Source organism: Geotrypetes seraphini, chromosome 17, assembly GCF_902459505.1.
Source record: "Geotrypetes seraphini chromosome 17, aGeoSer1.1, whole genome shotgun sequence".
NCBI classification, from domain to species: domain Eukaryota; kingdom Metazoa; phylum Chordata; class Amphibia; order Gymnophiona; family Dermophiidae; genus Geotrypetes; species Geotrypetes seraphini.
Window position 1 is genome coordinate 21,981,616 of NC_047100.1, and position 14,957 is coordinate 21,996,572.

General features: G+C 41.6%; 1 protein-coding gene across 5 annotated transcripts in view; it reads left to right on the plus strand.

The window, feature by feature from the left end:
- ATXN7 (ataxin 7) overlaps positions 1-14,957 on the plus strand; it is a 108,061-nt gene that overhangs the window by 43,173 nt on the left and 49,931 nt on the right. Inside the window, exon 1 of one of the 5 annotated variants that reach the window (XM_033926175.1) lies at positions 9,419-9,501. The exons of the other annotated variants lie outside the window; for them this stretch is intronic. Coding sequence (XP_033782066.1) covers positions 9,486-9,501 — 16 coding nt within the window. The 5' untranslated portion in view covers positions 9,419-9,485. Of the gene's footprint in view, positions 1-9,418; positions 9,502-14,957 lie in introns of those variants that run through there. 5 annotated transcript variants of the gene reach the window in all.

Consider the following 14,957-nt stretch of genomic DNA (forward strand, 5'->3'; position numbering starts at 1 on the left):
ATTTGTGATGGATGGCTGCCTGAGGATTGTCCATGTTCCGCATGGTGTGTGTAGGGGAACAGGAACTTTTGGCTTAGCCTCTAATTTCCTTGAGGGTGTAAGTTCTTGGATGATTTGAGTTCCAGGGCAAAAGGCCTGATTGGAGCAGGGAAAAGGCGATAATGCATCCCTGGTGTAACATGCATCTCTGTCCCTGGTGAAGCACAGCTGCGCACCTGCCGAAAAATCCCAGAAAGGGATGCGGGAACAACTACAGGAGCCCTGTGGGCATCCTAGACAAGGATTTCCCCCAGCATTCATTAATATGATATACAAAGCCTATTTGATCAGCAGCAGCCGCATGGAACTCTTGTGAGTTTGTGGTGGTCCCTTAAGAGTGCAAGTCAACCCCAACAGGACCATGTGCACAAGTCCGGGTCCAGTTGGATGAGAACTGGGATGAGGAAAATTCAGTAAATATGCCTTTACTCTTCCAGTCTGGGTCCTCTATAGCGGGAGACTTACATTATAATAATAATAATAACAACAGTTTATATACCGCAGTACTGTGAAGGTCTATGTGGTTTACAAAGATTAAGCGAAGGTACAAGTTGATTGAGCTTGAGAAAGGTGCTGTAAATTAAAGGGACGGAATCCACTAAATCAAACAAATAAATTAATTAAGTGAGTAAATCAACTCAACACAGAAAACCTGAGCGACCCCCAGACAAACCCTGCCAGCCAGACCCCCCAGACCACACAACAGAATCACACGTCACCATACAAAAAATGCCAAATAAATACGATACTTATCTGAAACTATTAAACGCAAAACCGCGCCAGGAGAAAAAGGTTCAACCACGCTGGTTTTGGGAGGAGCCCTTCTTCAGGAACCTGACCCCGGACGGAAAACAAACAAACGAACGGAGAGGTCGGCTGGAGGGCGGGGTGCCCGAGTGGAAGAGCACACACGCCTAAAACGGATCCCCAGGCGAAGTCATACACAAACCAACCAATCATACAACAACATACAGACCAATCACACACAAGGGCGAAAACACGCCCTTAATTACACACACCACTCAAAAACAAAGAAAACGCATCCTACAAGGAAACGAACCAATCACACCAGCCAGAAAACCCCCCACTGAAACCTGAAACCCAAAACCAAGGACCCAGTTAAATGATAGTGTTCCATTCCACACTTTCATTAAGGCCATTGGGATAGACAGATTGCAATTGGAAAATCCAATATTGTTCCCTAAGATTCAAATGGGACTGCCTATCCCCCCTGAAATCCCAAGGGACTTGCTCAAGCACGAACCAAGACAGATCAGTAAACCGATGTCCAAGTTCAGCACAGTGCGGTACAAGAGGGGCAGAGTGAGATCCAGTGCGAATCCGACTTCTGTGTTCTTGCAACCTGACTCTGACCCTTCTACTGGTCCGCCCCACATAGCATAACGCACATGGGCAGATAATAACATAAACTACCCATTCAGAATCACAAGACGTTTGAGATCTGAGATGATAAGTGCTTTGAGTCCGAGGATGTTGCCAGTTGGAAATAGACAGAGATAGGGGGCACATGTCACAGTGGCCACATGGTTTATGGCAGCCCCCAATAGAAGCCCAGCTTCTCGTGGACAATAAGTCCCTCAAATTTTTGGGACGAGCAAAAGCTATGCAGGGGGACTCCTTGAAGGCAAGATGGTGGTCCAAAACGTGCCAATGCTTTCTCACGATGTTCGCTATCTGATGGGCTTGATTGGAAAACGATATAACGCACACCTGCTGGTCTAAATGTGGTCTGATGGCAGGAGATCGTAATAGCTCAGGGTTGGCATAACGTGCTCTGCGATAAGCTCTCCTGATAGTCCAATCCGGATAGCCGCGGGCCTTAAAACGTTGGAATAATAACTTGGCTTGAGCCTTAAACTCCACCAAAGAAGAACAGATACGGCGAATCCTGAGGAATTGCCCCACAGGCAACGATTGGCGCAACCTGGCAGGATGACAGCTGGTGTAATGTAAATATGAAGTCCGATCTGTGGACTTCCGAAAAACTGTTGTTGTATGATTGGTTGGTTTGTGTATGACGTCGCCTGGGGATCCGTTTTAGGCGTGTGTGCTCTTCCGCTCGGGCACCCCGCCCTCCAGCCGACCTCTCCGTTCGTTTGTTTGTTTTCCGTCGGGGGTCAGGTTCCTGAAGTAGGGCTCCTCCCAAAACCAGCGTGGTTGAACCTTTTTCTCCTGGCGCGGTTTTGCGTTTAATAGTTTCTGATAAGTATCGTATTTATTTGGCATTTTTTGTATGGTGACGTGTGATTCTGTTGTGTGGTCCGGGGGGTCTGGCTGGCAGGGTTTGTCTGGGGGTCGCTCAGGTTTTCTGTGTTGAGTTGATTTACTCACTTAATTAATTTATTTGTTTGATTTAGTGGATTCCGTCCCTTTAATTTACAGCACACTTAGGGTGCTCGATGATGGTGTGGGGGTGGAGGCTTACCGCCTTGACCCAGAAGTGAAGTGTCGGAGCTGTGCTCCTATCACTGATGGTTCACCCTTCACTCTTTATCTACAACTTTTCATTAAAGTTTGGGTTGTAAGTGGTGAACCATTTTTTGGTGCCCTGAGCGTCCCCCTCACAAACCTTGATGTGACTAGGTTGCCTCTTTGTGTTATTTCTATTGTAGGATTTTTTGGCAAAATTTGGAGTGTATTGTTGTGGTTAAAGCAGAAGCAGGCAAACTTAAATGTTACGCGTGCTTCCATTGGTAGCCAATGCAACTGCCGGTAGTAGGGTGTCACGTGGTCGAATTTCTTTAGCCCAAAGATTAGTCTGACCGCTGCATTTTGCATTAATTGTAAGTGTCGCATATTCTTTTGGGAGAGGGATAAGTAGGCGATGTTACAATAGTCAAGTAGGCTTAGAACGAGTGCTTGAACCAGGGTTTTGAATGCCGACGTATCGAAATATGCTTTAATAGATCTGAGTTTCCAGAGAGTGAAGAAACCCTTATGGTTAAGGCGGGCCAGATCTGGATCAGGTGAACAGGCTACTTAAGCCCTCTGTGGTTTTGGAAATACTTACGGAGTCTCTCCAGGAATTAAAGATACTCCACAAACCTCTGCTACCCAGGGTTCGTTGATGAGCAACACTAAGGCTTAGGCCGCATGCTTTCACCAGGACATTACTAAAATGTTAACGGACCACTGAGAAGTCCCGGAAGAGTATCTTCGGGTGTCCGAGGCCATGACTAAACTTTATCCGATGGATGCATCCTTTTACCAGCTATTTACTACACAAAAGGTGAATTCCCTGATGACGTAGATGACCAAGCGTAGCTCTCTCCCCAGTGATGGTGGAGTAATATTGAAAGATACCAATGACCATAGGCTGGGGACTTTGGACAGACTAGAGAGATGGAAGGTGGAGCAAAAGAGTATAATGAGGCTCTCCATGAATTCTCGCAGGAACAGATTGGCTTCCCAGGTTCAGGAATGATGTGCCTGTCTACTAGAAAGAAGATTATCGAGGTAAGTACCTAACCTTTCCTTGGTGTGCTTCTGCAAGGTGCACGTACCATTTATAGAATCACGCTTGGTGCCAATCTGCAACACATAACTTGGGTGCAGGCATCGGGTATATTCTACAACAACGCACCTATCTTTTAGGAATGCCCCCTGATTTTGACCCTGATTATGCCCCCTTTTCAAATTTGCACATTGCAACTGGTGCATTCTTCTATAGAATCACACTTTCTGAATCGTGCATGTAATTTTTAAATTAGTGTCAATTACGAGGTGCTGGTTTTCAGTTATCGGCACCAATTATCCCAGTTAAGTTGCGCGTATATGTGCACCAATGTATGTGCAGAACTTTAAGTACCATAGACGGAATTTGAGGGTTTGTACAGAAATCTGCCATACACGGAATTTTTAAACAAGAAATAAGCGTTAAATCATTTGTTAGGCACAGTGGTCCACAAAATGCAGGGGGTCATGATTGAAAAGCAGGGTAAAGCTGCCTAACAATAAGAAATAATACAAAACAAATATACTCCTCCCTCAATTTTCGCGGGGGTTAGGGGCAGAGCAGGCCCGCGAATATAAAAAACTCGCAAATAACTTTTGGGCTGACTCTACACCACCCCCATCTCCCTCCTGCCTTCCCCCTGGCATCCCGGACCTTACCTGGTGGTCTGGCGATCTTTCGGGGCAGGAGCGATCTTCCTACACTCCTGCCCAGTGCAGATCACTTATCCAAAAGGACTACGACGAGAACTCACGGTAGCCATTTTGGATGAGTGATCTGCACGGGGCAGGAGCATAGGAAGATCGCTCCTGCCCCAAAAGACTACTAGACCATCAGGTAAGGTCCGGGATGCGGGAGGGAGGTGGGGTTGATTCAGGTTTTAGGAAATCACGAATTATCGAAATCATGAATCTTAAAACAGCAAATCGGGAGGGGGAAGTATATGTGCTTGTTAAATGCTGCAGCCCAAATGATTTTTAAAGTCTCAAAGTTTGGGAGGGCTATGCCATTGTTATTGAAAACTGCAGTGGTTATCGGTGGAAACATGTCTTATCTTTTTTTTTTTTTTTATTTTTGCATAGATACGCTCCTAGCTATATGTTTCCACTTGTTGATTTTATCAGATAGAAGCTCAAGTCTATAATCTAGAGAATTTTTAATTTTGCACTATCGAAACACTATGAAGATGGTTTTGGCTACGTTTTTATCAGGCTGCGAGTTGATGGAATGAGTTACCATGTGCCATAAGATATCGGACAAACTATAGTAAACTTTGGAAATTGTTGAAGACATATTTATTTAGAAAGTACATGGTTACTAAATTTTGATTTGGTTTTTATTGTTAAATTTGTAATAACTCTTAATGGAATGCCCAGACTCTTGCCCCTGCGCTCATTGTGGCTAAAAGAGTAAGTGTGAGGTATATAAATGTTGCAACGAAAAACCTAACCTCACTCCCTAAATCAGTATAAACCAACTTGAACCATCAGATGGTAATTTACTATGTAAGAACCTACAATGTTGCAAAGAATCAAAAAAGATAGGTAATGTTGTTCCAAGTTACAAATACATTTACAAAGAAAGCGTAGCTGAAATCTGCCACCCAAGGAAGTAACCTCCCTGTCTCATGAGAAGAAATCCTTTTTTTTTCTTTTTTTTTTTTTTTTTTGTATTGATCTTGATACATCAGGAAACAAGAAATTGTTATTACCTAAAAAGGTAACTGAAGGAGATCCTATAGTATAGTCGAAGTAAAGCTTCTTTATCCTGCACAAAGGAGATCAATAGAGTAGTTCTGTAAGAAGAAATCTCATCTTGTGAAGAGTCCAGCATTGCAGTAAGATATCTAGTCTAATCTAATCCTTAGGTTTGTATACCGCATCATCTCCACGTTCGTAGAGCTCATCGCGGTTTACAGTAGAAGAAATAGGAAGGAACTACAACAGAGGGTTAGAGGTAGAAGTGTGAAGAAAATTTAGAGGACTTGGGATGCCAAGATATAAGAGTTTCCTTGATTCCTAAGTTGGAGGATATAAACTGTCATCAATGGAGTAGAAAGCAAAAATACCTTAGAAGAACAAAAATTATTTGACATATAAATACCAGTGGGAAACCAGTGTGCAGATAATTAAACACCTCCCTCAAATTTTTTTTATTTTTTTTAAAGTATCTCAAGGGGACATGTATTTAAGAACATAAGAATTGCTGCTGCTGGGTCAGATCAGTGGTTCATCGTGCCCAGCAGTCCATTCCCGCCGCGGCCCTTAGGTCAAAGACCAATGCCCTAACTGAGTCTAGCTTTACCTGCGTACATTCTGGTTCTGGTTCTGGTTAGCAGGAACTTGTCTAACTTTGTCTTGAATCCGTGGAGAGTGTTTTCCCCTATGACAGACTCCGGAAGAGCGTTCCAGTTTTCTACCACCATCTGGGTGAAGAAGAACTTCCTTACGTTTGTACTGAATCTATCCCCTTCCAATTTTAGAGAGTTCTCTCTCGTTCTCGCTACCTTGGAGAGGGTGAACAACCTGTCCTTATCTACTTTGTCTTGAATCCCTGAAGGGTGTTTTCCCCTATGACAGACTCTGGAAGAACGTTCCAGTTTTCTACCACTCTGGGTGAAGAAGAACTTCCTTATGTTCGTACGGAATCTATCCCCTTTCAACTTTAGAGAGTGCCCTCTCGTTCTCTCTACTTTGGAGAGAGTGAACAACCTGTCTTTATCTACTAAGTCTATTCCCTTCATTATCTTGAACGTTTTGATCATGTCCCTCTCAGTTTCCTCTTTTCAAGGGAATTTTGTAATATTCTGAAATTCAGAGCCTTAGCCCTGTTTTCTGCACTTTTAATCTTCCAAAGTAAGAAAGCGTGGTCTTGGCAGCAACTAGTTTTGAATTTCTGTAGTCTTCCAAAATATTTTCGTCACAGTAGATTTCTTCCCTTGGTTATTAAACCTTGTTTCCAAACCTTTAAATTGAGAGTTTATGTAAATTCTTCACTGCAGGGCAGATCGACTTCAACGTAATTTCGATTAGTCTGTCAAGTGGCCTCAACACTCCTGGTTGGAGAAAGTACTAAGCCTGAGGCCTTACCTTGCATATTGGGCCCTTCTTTCAATGCAGCAAACAACTTAGCCATCAAAATTGTCAACCATCGTCTGTGGTGGCTTTTTGCCACTGCTTCACCCTCGCAGGAGGCAGCCAGAAGTTGCCTCTCCAGAGGTGAAGGGGCTACTGTAGTTTCAGCACCAAGCACCCCTGTAGAGCCAGAGGAGAGTAGCTGGAGATCTTGGGCTGAGTTTCCGATCACCCTCTATGCCAGGGATCTCAAAGTCCCTCCTTGAGGGCCGCAATCCAGTCGGGTTTTCAGGATTTCCCCAATGAATATGCATTGAAAGCAGCGCATGCACATAGATCTCATGCATATTCATTGGGGAAATCCTGAAAACCCGACTGGATTGCGGCCCTCAAGGAGGGTCTTTGAGACCCCTGCTCTATGCCAATCTTCTTCTTTTCCCTGGAGACAGTTGATATGGCTGAAGCTGGAGTGGGCACCATATATTGATTAATTTGGGATTTACTAACCACCTTAATGAAGAGATTCACCTAATGCTGTAATTGGAATTCGCTTGACCTTTCAGAAGCTCGGGTTCAGGGGGAGAGGTCCCTTTATCTTGCCCTCCTGTTTCAGCGTCGGGGATACTTTTTATTCTTACCTCCAGTAACAATCGAGCATAATTCTGATGCCCTACCAAAATGATCTTTGGACAATCTCCTCGCTACTTGGCTTCTTTGATATGCTATTATACCTTATCTTGGGCTTTATGTTCTCTTGGCGATTACTATTTGGTTCTTCCTTCTTCATCAACAGCATGGCATGAATGGTTTCATAAGAGCACTTTTTATATTTTGATGCCATATTTATGGAACGATGTCCCAAAGCCTTTGAGAGAGGAGGAATCTCTTAGATTTGAATCCCTATCTTTTTTTTTTTTTTTTTTTTAACTTGGATTAGGAACAGGATTGCAATAAGCAATATCTATTTGTGTACCTTTGTTTTTTGTTGGGGTTTTTTTTTTTTTGTTGTTTTTTTTTTAATAGTCTTACTGGGTCAGACCAATGGTCCATCAAGCCCAGTAGCCCGTTCTCACGGTAGCCAATCCAGGTCACTAGTACCTGGCCAAAACCCAAAGAGTAGCAACTTTCCATGCTACCGATCCAGGGCAAACAAATGGCTTCCCCAATGTCTTTCTCAATAACAGACTATGGATTTTTCCTCCAGGAACTTGTCCATACCTTCCTTAAAACCAGCTACGCCATTCGCTCTTACCACAACCTCCGGCAATGCGTTCCAGAGTTTAACTATTCTCTCTGAGTGAAAAAATTTTCCTCCTATTGCTTTTAAAAGTTTTTCCCTGTAACTTTGAGTGTCCCCTAGTCTTTTGTAATTTTTGACGGATTTTGTAGACTTCAATCATATCTCCCCTCAGCCATCTATTTTCCAGGCTGAAGAGCCCTAACCTTTTTAGTCTTTCCTCATACAAGAGGAGTTCCATCCCCTTTACCATCTTGGTCGCTCTTCTTTGAACCTTTTCTAGTGCCACTTTATCTTTTTTTGAAATAAGGAGACCAGAATTGAATGCAATGTACCTGTGTGTTGTGTGTGTGTTTTTTTTATTTGTTTGTTTTGTTGTTTGTGTACTTTCCTATTGAATATTGTACACTTCTCCCTCCGTATTTGCAGATTTTAGCATGCTGGCTCCTGCCCCCCAAATTACATCAGCGTTTCCAGAAAAAAATAATCAATTCCCAGCGCTTTCTTCACCGTGTTTTGCCTCTCCTTCAGGAACAGGCCAGGTCTCCCTCTGTTATTCGCAGTTTCACCATATTCGTGATGTTTTTTAATAGAAAACCTCGAATAACATATGAAAAGGTTATTCGCAGTTTTTCTGTATTTGCGGTTCTGTTAATCCCCTATCACAGCAAATATGGAGGGAGAAGTGTAGTTCATTTTCTATCTTTGATATCTGCTTTGTAAATCATTTTGATGTGCACGGTAATAATAATAATAATAACTTTTATTTGTATACCGCAATACCACAAGCAGTTCAGAGCGGTTTACATAATGACATCGGCATATCAAGAATAAAGTAACAGAAACATAGTTTGTGAATAAATTGATCCACACACCTTACACCCACTATTTCAAGTATATATAAGGATTCTAGCAGCATGACCTATGCTCACCTTTTGTTATAATTAAAATGTAGCTATTTTTAGTTCTGTGCATTGACACCTGATGTTTCCCTTGAAAAATTTTGGCCACAAAATTTTTCTTTTATATTTAAACGCACACATTATATTATATCAGTGTGTTGACTATATTCTGCAAGCAGATGATACATGAACGATAAGGATTTTAGGGGGGGGGGGTTTGTTTTATTTTCTTTAGCAGATTTGGATGTGGAAGACTGTAACTCAGCTCTGAGAACGAAAGACAAAACTGGGTCAGTAAGTGATTAGGACTTGAATTGTTTTAAGGTCCGCCTTCTGAAAACCTGGCAGGCTGCCCTTTTTATAATGGAGGGATTAATTTACAGCAGCAAGGACTCCTGCTCCGACTATATTCGATGAAATCGGACTCCACCTCCCTTTTTTTTTTCCCCCTACGTATCTGTCAGGACCTTTGTGACTCAAGCACACTTTTACAGTACTAGCAAATGTTACATAAGCCCAAACATGGAGCCTGTTTGCAGTTTGTGGGCAGACCAAATTATGATGCAAGGATTTGGTAGCAAGTGTGCAGTGAAGCACCATCAAATGATGTGAATGGAAGCTGAAAGGAGAGCTTTGCAGACCAGCCTTTTCTTCTCTGCGGAAAGCTGACAGCTCTGGGTGTGTGTGTGTGTGTGTGTGGTTTTTTTTTTTCTTGTGCAGTTTTCAGAGGCAGGAGTTGGCAGAGAGCCCAGATCTGCATGGAGTTTGCAGAAGGTTGGTATCGCTCTGTACTGACACTACATGAAACTAAAAGAATTCTAGGTTGCGCTTTTTTTTGTCGAAGCTTGTTTGTGCTCTGTCAGGGTTTGAGCTGAATCGTTCTGCAAGTCATACGAATCTGGCCTTTTGCTAGAGTTGGTTGATCAAAGTGGATAATCTTGCAACGAGGGATTAGCCGCCTGCAAGCGGCCCACATAAGCCATTCTGAAATGTCATTTGAGTGATTTGGCCAAAGTTCAAAAACAGATGGGAGTTGTGTTTGCTATTAACCGAGACAGAACGCTGAGGCTCGCACTAAACCAGCTTGATGTCTTGAAACAAATCTATTGTTTTCAGAATGTGAGAGACGTTGAATTGTTTCACGTTCTTTTGAAACTTAACTTGGAAACGGTTAATGCTATTTCAGTGGCAAATGTGGGCTATATTTTTTGTTTTGTTTGGGGTAACTGGGGGTTTTTTTGACAACAGGAAATTCTTCCAACATAGTAATTTAATTTGAAGCAGTTTTCTTTACAGGGAACAAAAAAAAGAAACAAAATCTGTCCCTCCCCCCCCCAACATTTTTAAAGCAACTTTTTTTGCGAGGACTCGGCTTCAGCTGAGAAAATATTTTGGTTTTAAATAAAAGGGATCTAGAAATATGATTCCAATTGATGATGCATTGTGCAACTCAAATAACAAACAGACATGAGAAAATGGCATTTCGTGTACTAATGCAGAAAACATCAAAGCTTTGACGGAGGGAATCTTGGGGACCGATTTTAATTTCCTTTCCTAATTTATGCTACATAGAGCAATTTGTTCTGTCTTGCTGATCTGATTTAGAACCCCAGAGAAGGGGGTGTGTCCAGTCCACCCTACTGTTTAGCAGCTTTTTAAAAAAAAGTGGGTTTTGGGCGATAGGTACGTTAGGAAAGCAGGCAGGATTGTTTGCAGTAATAACCGCAGCTGTGTCAAAATCACATCAACTAGCTCTTCTTTAGATGATCAAGAATGAATCTTTTCTCTTAGTATTTGCCCTTTTAGAGAATTTGACGAAAATAGATAGGGGAAAATGATATCAACCTTGCATCGTTGACGTGTTCCTTGCTCTGTTCTGAAGAGAACGTTGACTACCAGAGAAAGTAGTGCGAATGGTAATGTAAAGGGACCATAGTATGAAGAGAAATCAAGGAAACTCTTTTATCTTGGCATCCCAAGTCCTCTAAATTTTCTTCACACTTCTACCTCTAACCCTCTGTTGTCGTTCCTTCCTATTTCTTCTACTGTAAACCGCGCCGAGCTCTACGAACGTGGAGATGATGCGGTATACAAACCTAAGGATTAGATTAGATTAATAGAAATAAATGCATTCTCTTGTTTGGTAGCTCTTGGGGGAGGCGGGAATATCATGTATTCTTTCAATTTTGTGGTTTAGATTTATTCAATGCAAAGCTGAAACATAAAATTATACTCTACTCTCTAAAAGTACCTATATAAGATTTGCCTGTTATTAACATTTTTTTCCCTTTCTATGTATAATGCTGTAAGTCAAACAATAGTACGTTAGCTAATGATAAAAACCACTTTTTTTCCCTCTAACATGCAGGTAGCTTCCAGCTTGACTGTCAAAAGTTAAATGTGTTTTATTTTTCTGAAACGTAACTATGTTGAAAACCAGCCTCCTGCCTTTGTTGATGGTGTTTTCCTCTAGCACTGGTGTGTCAAAGTCCCTCCTTGAGGGCCACAATCCAGCCGGGTTTTCAGCATTCCCCCAATGAATCTGCATGAGATCTATTAGCATACAATGAAAGCAATGCATGCAAATAGATCTCATGCATATTCATTTGGGGAAATCCTGAAAACCCGACTGGATTGCGGCCCTCGAGGAGGGACTTTGACACTTCTGCTCTAGCATAAGCGTTTCTCCTACAGCTGTGGTGGTAATAGTACCTTTATATGCAGCTGCAGCCCCAAGATGCTCTTTTCTTCAGTCTCTAAAGTAGATGTCCTGGAAGCATACTTTTGGCACATGAATTGCACAGCTTCTCAAAACAGACACTGTTACACTCCACGATATGTTAAACACAACTAAGAAGTGATCCAAAGCCAGGCAAGATTGTGTTTTCTCAACACACCCGGGCCCTGTTGGTAGCGGAGGTCAGCCATACGTCACGCGGGGAATTACAGCATTTCTGCTATTGACCTTTGTCATCAGGGCGATAGAGAAGTGAACAAAAACAAAAAAAAATATAGAAGGGTTTTTGCTTTGGGGTTGGTTTTTTTTCTGGAGAGGGGAGAAGAGCTAATCCATAATGCAGATATATACATTTCACAGAAATTCAAAATTAACTTTTACTATATCCTTATTCCTTTTTTGTGAAATGCTTTTACATAGTATACAGGGTGGATTTGATTGAAATCACTTTAAATCACTAGTCTGAAAGTCTTGATTTAAATCATAGTTTTCTTGCTGATTTAATCTTAATGTTTAAAGCCAGTTGAAGGTTTCATTTTTTGAAAAATAACTTTGTTACAGTGTTTTGCATTTTGCACACGTGCCTGCCTTACCCATAGATAGAGGAACTTCATTAAAATATTCCCACACTGGATCTCTTTTATCATAGATTTTCTCCTCCAAGGAGAGAATAATATGATAAATCTCAGGATATACACACGAAGATCTCAAGACTAGTGGAGTATTCTTTCAAATGGTTTCACTTTCATTTTTACTGCTTGCCCCTCCTTCATGACACTTAAGCTCCTTGTGCAGATATATAAACTTAGCACTTAAAGAGGTAAGGGGTTAATTCTATGTGTATTGATTTGCAAAGGAACAATAGAGCTAAGGCCTTTTTTTTCAAAGCTATATTTTATAACATTTTTTTGCTGTAAAGAAGCATTTTATCTCTGCAGACACAAATTCACTGTTTGTAGAAATGCAAAACCAAGCATCAGTGAAGATATCTACCCATGACATTATGAATGTATTAATGGAATTCATTTATCAAAAGATTTAAATGTTGTATGAATATACAGCCATATGCTTCATAATTATAAATTAATCCTTATTTCATGGTGAATACATTTTGGACTATAACGTATCTTAAATAGAAAACTATCTTTAAGATAGCTTTTTTTCCTCAAAAAAGCATGTTTTTTTTTAAAAAAAAAAAAAGTCTAATTTTTATGTATATATACACACAATTTGGACTATAATGTATCTTTTAGATAGTTTTTTCCTCAAAACATGTTTGTGTTTTTTAAAGTATAATTTATATATATATTTTTATCCACCCTGGTCGTATAACATTGCCAGGAAGATCCCAAGTTACTAATAGAGAGGTAAAGCAACAGACTAGTGCAAAAGAGGCGATTCTGAAACAACAAACCAGCCTTCTGTCTAAAATGGTGCTGAATATTCAGGGCTGTGGAGTCGGAGTCAGAAGTACAAAAAACTGAGGAGTTGGAGTTGGAACATTTATCTACCGACTCCATTTTTGAACTTGGCATACCAATCATGAGCGATTCTTTCAGCTATAGCACCCACTATATACACAGCACAAATGTTGCAAGCAGCTTTTGCGGCCTTAGAACCTTGATTAAAAGCAAAAAGTCGAAAATGCTCATTTCTCTCAACTTGACATTCCATTTTAAACGATCTGAAAATTAACCAGTGCTGTGGAGTCGGAGTCGGAGGAAATTTTGGGTACCTGGAGTCGGAGTCTGAAGTACAAAAAACTGAGGAGTCGGAGTTGGAACATTTATCTACCGACTCCACAGCCCTGTGAATATGTCTCTAGGAGAATTTTGATTGACGTGGCCAGTATTAAAAAATTAGCCATTTCAAAAGTGTACAGTGTTTACTATCGCAGTGCAACATTCAGTCTGCCAAGAGCAGATTTGGATTCATGAGAAATTCACAAAAGAATAGATTTAGCACAATACGTAATTTAGAATGGGGAAAGAATATATTTTTCCCAATTATTAGCTGACGCGAGTCCTAGGTTCTGTTCTTCCTGTTTTCTTTTGATTTCCCCCACTTCCCCCCTTTGCTCGGTCCTTTCACAAGAGTTCACAAAGAAGCCCCAGGTGTTGTCCCAAGCAGGACTAGAGTCTGAATGTTTTCTAATGCCTGCAAGGTAGGAAGTGATAAAAGGATTACTATTTGAACTACTACTCTTTAATCGTATTAATTTTGCTGATGACGGATACCGTATTACAACTTGCACAGGACATGTTTCAACTTATCAATAATTAAGGAAGGACTTAGACTACTTAGCTTCATATTTCAAATAAGTTGCTTTGGTTTTCAAGCACACATTTAGGAAATAGCGTCCTTCTTTTATTCTCTCTTTCTCTGTCTCCATTCCCCAGGGCTGCTGTATAATAAACACCCACATAGCAAGGATTGTTTGCTATTAGTTTTGCGCTAGCAGAATCCTGTGGGTATCAGCGGGTTCTCCGAGGTTCAAGTTTTGAACCCGGTTATTGCTCCTTGAGCTACCAGGGACAGGAATGTCAGACATCGTTTCTTCGTTAGCAGTGGATATACCGAGTTCCAGCAGTAACTGCAATCTATGTATTTCAGCCAAAGCAGTGGTACTCGATGACCCTTGAAGGGCTTCTCCCCCTCCCCTATTAAAGGCTTCTATTAAAAATTATCAACAAGGAATACTCCAGCAATAAATGTATGCTTATATGTAATTTGTATATCTTGGTTATCCAGAAAACCCACCTCATTGATGGAATCAAAGGGCAAGAGGACTGGTACTGCTTGTTGACGGGCAAAAAGTAAGGTGGGTTGGGTTAAATCCTCCCGCAGTAGCTAGGAGTGCAGGCATACTCTAGGCAGTGGCATAGCCAGACACTCCAATTTTGAGTGGGCCTCTCTCTTTCCCTCCCTTACTACTAATACTAATTATCATCTCTATAGCGCTGCTAGACAGTGTGAGAAATGATTAACTAGAGGACAGAAAAATGGGTGTTGCCACAGAAATGTTGCCCGGCAGCCAATCGGAACAAGCCATGCAGTCAGGCCCAAAAAAAAAAATGCCAACATGTCATCTTTCTTTTTCATAAGGAAATCTGAAAAGTACCGTGCCCAGGCCCTGATGCAAAATGGCATGTTGTCCCACCACACTGCTGAGCTAGAGTGGAGCAACTACAGCGAGAATAAATCGAGCAATGCCGATTGGTGCAGGTGCACGGGCGGTGCAGGAAGAACCGGGTTACTTATGGCAGCTGTCCTCATCACTGTTATCCACGCAATCGTCCACCTCTCGTGCTCCTTCCCTTACCACCCATGCAGTCTTTCTCTTTCTTCTAGCTGCTGGCCTTGGGTCCTGCACGCTGCCGATGGCTGACCCAGAAGCCTTCCTTCGATGCAAAACGCAAATTTGTCAAAGGGAAGGCTTCCAGGTCAGCCACCGACAGCTTGTAGCTGCTGGATGGACGAACCTGAGCCCAAA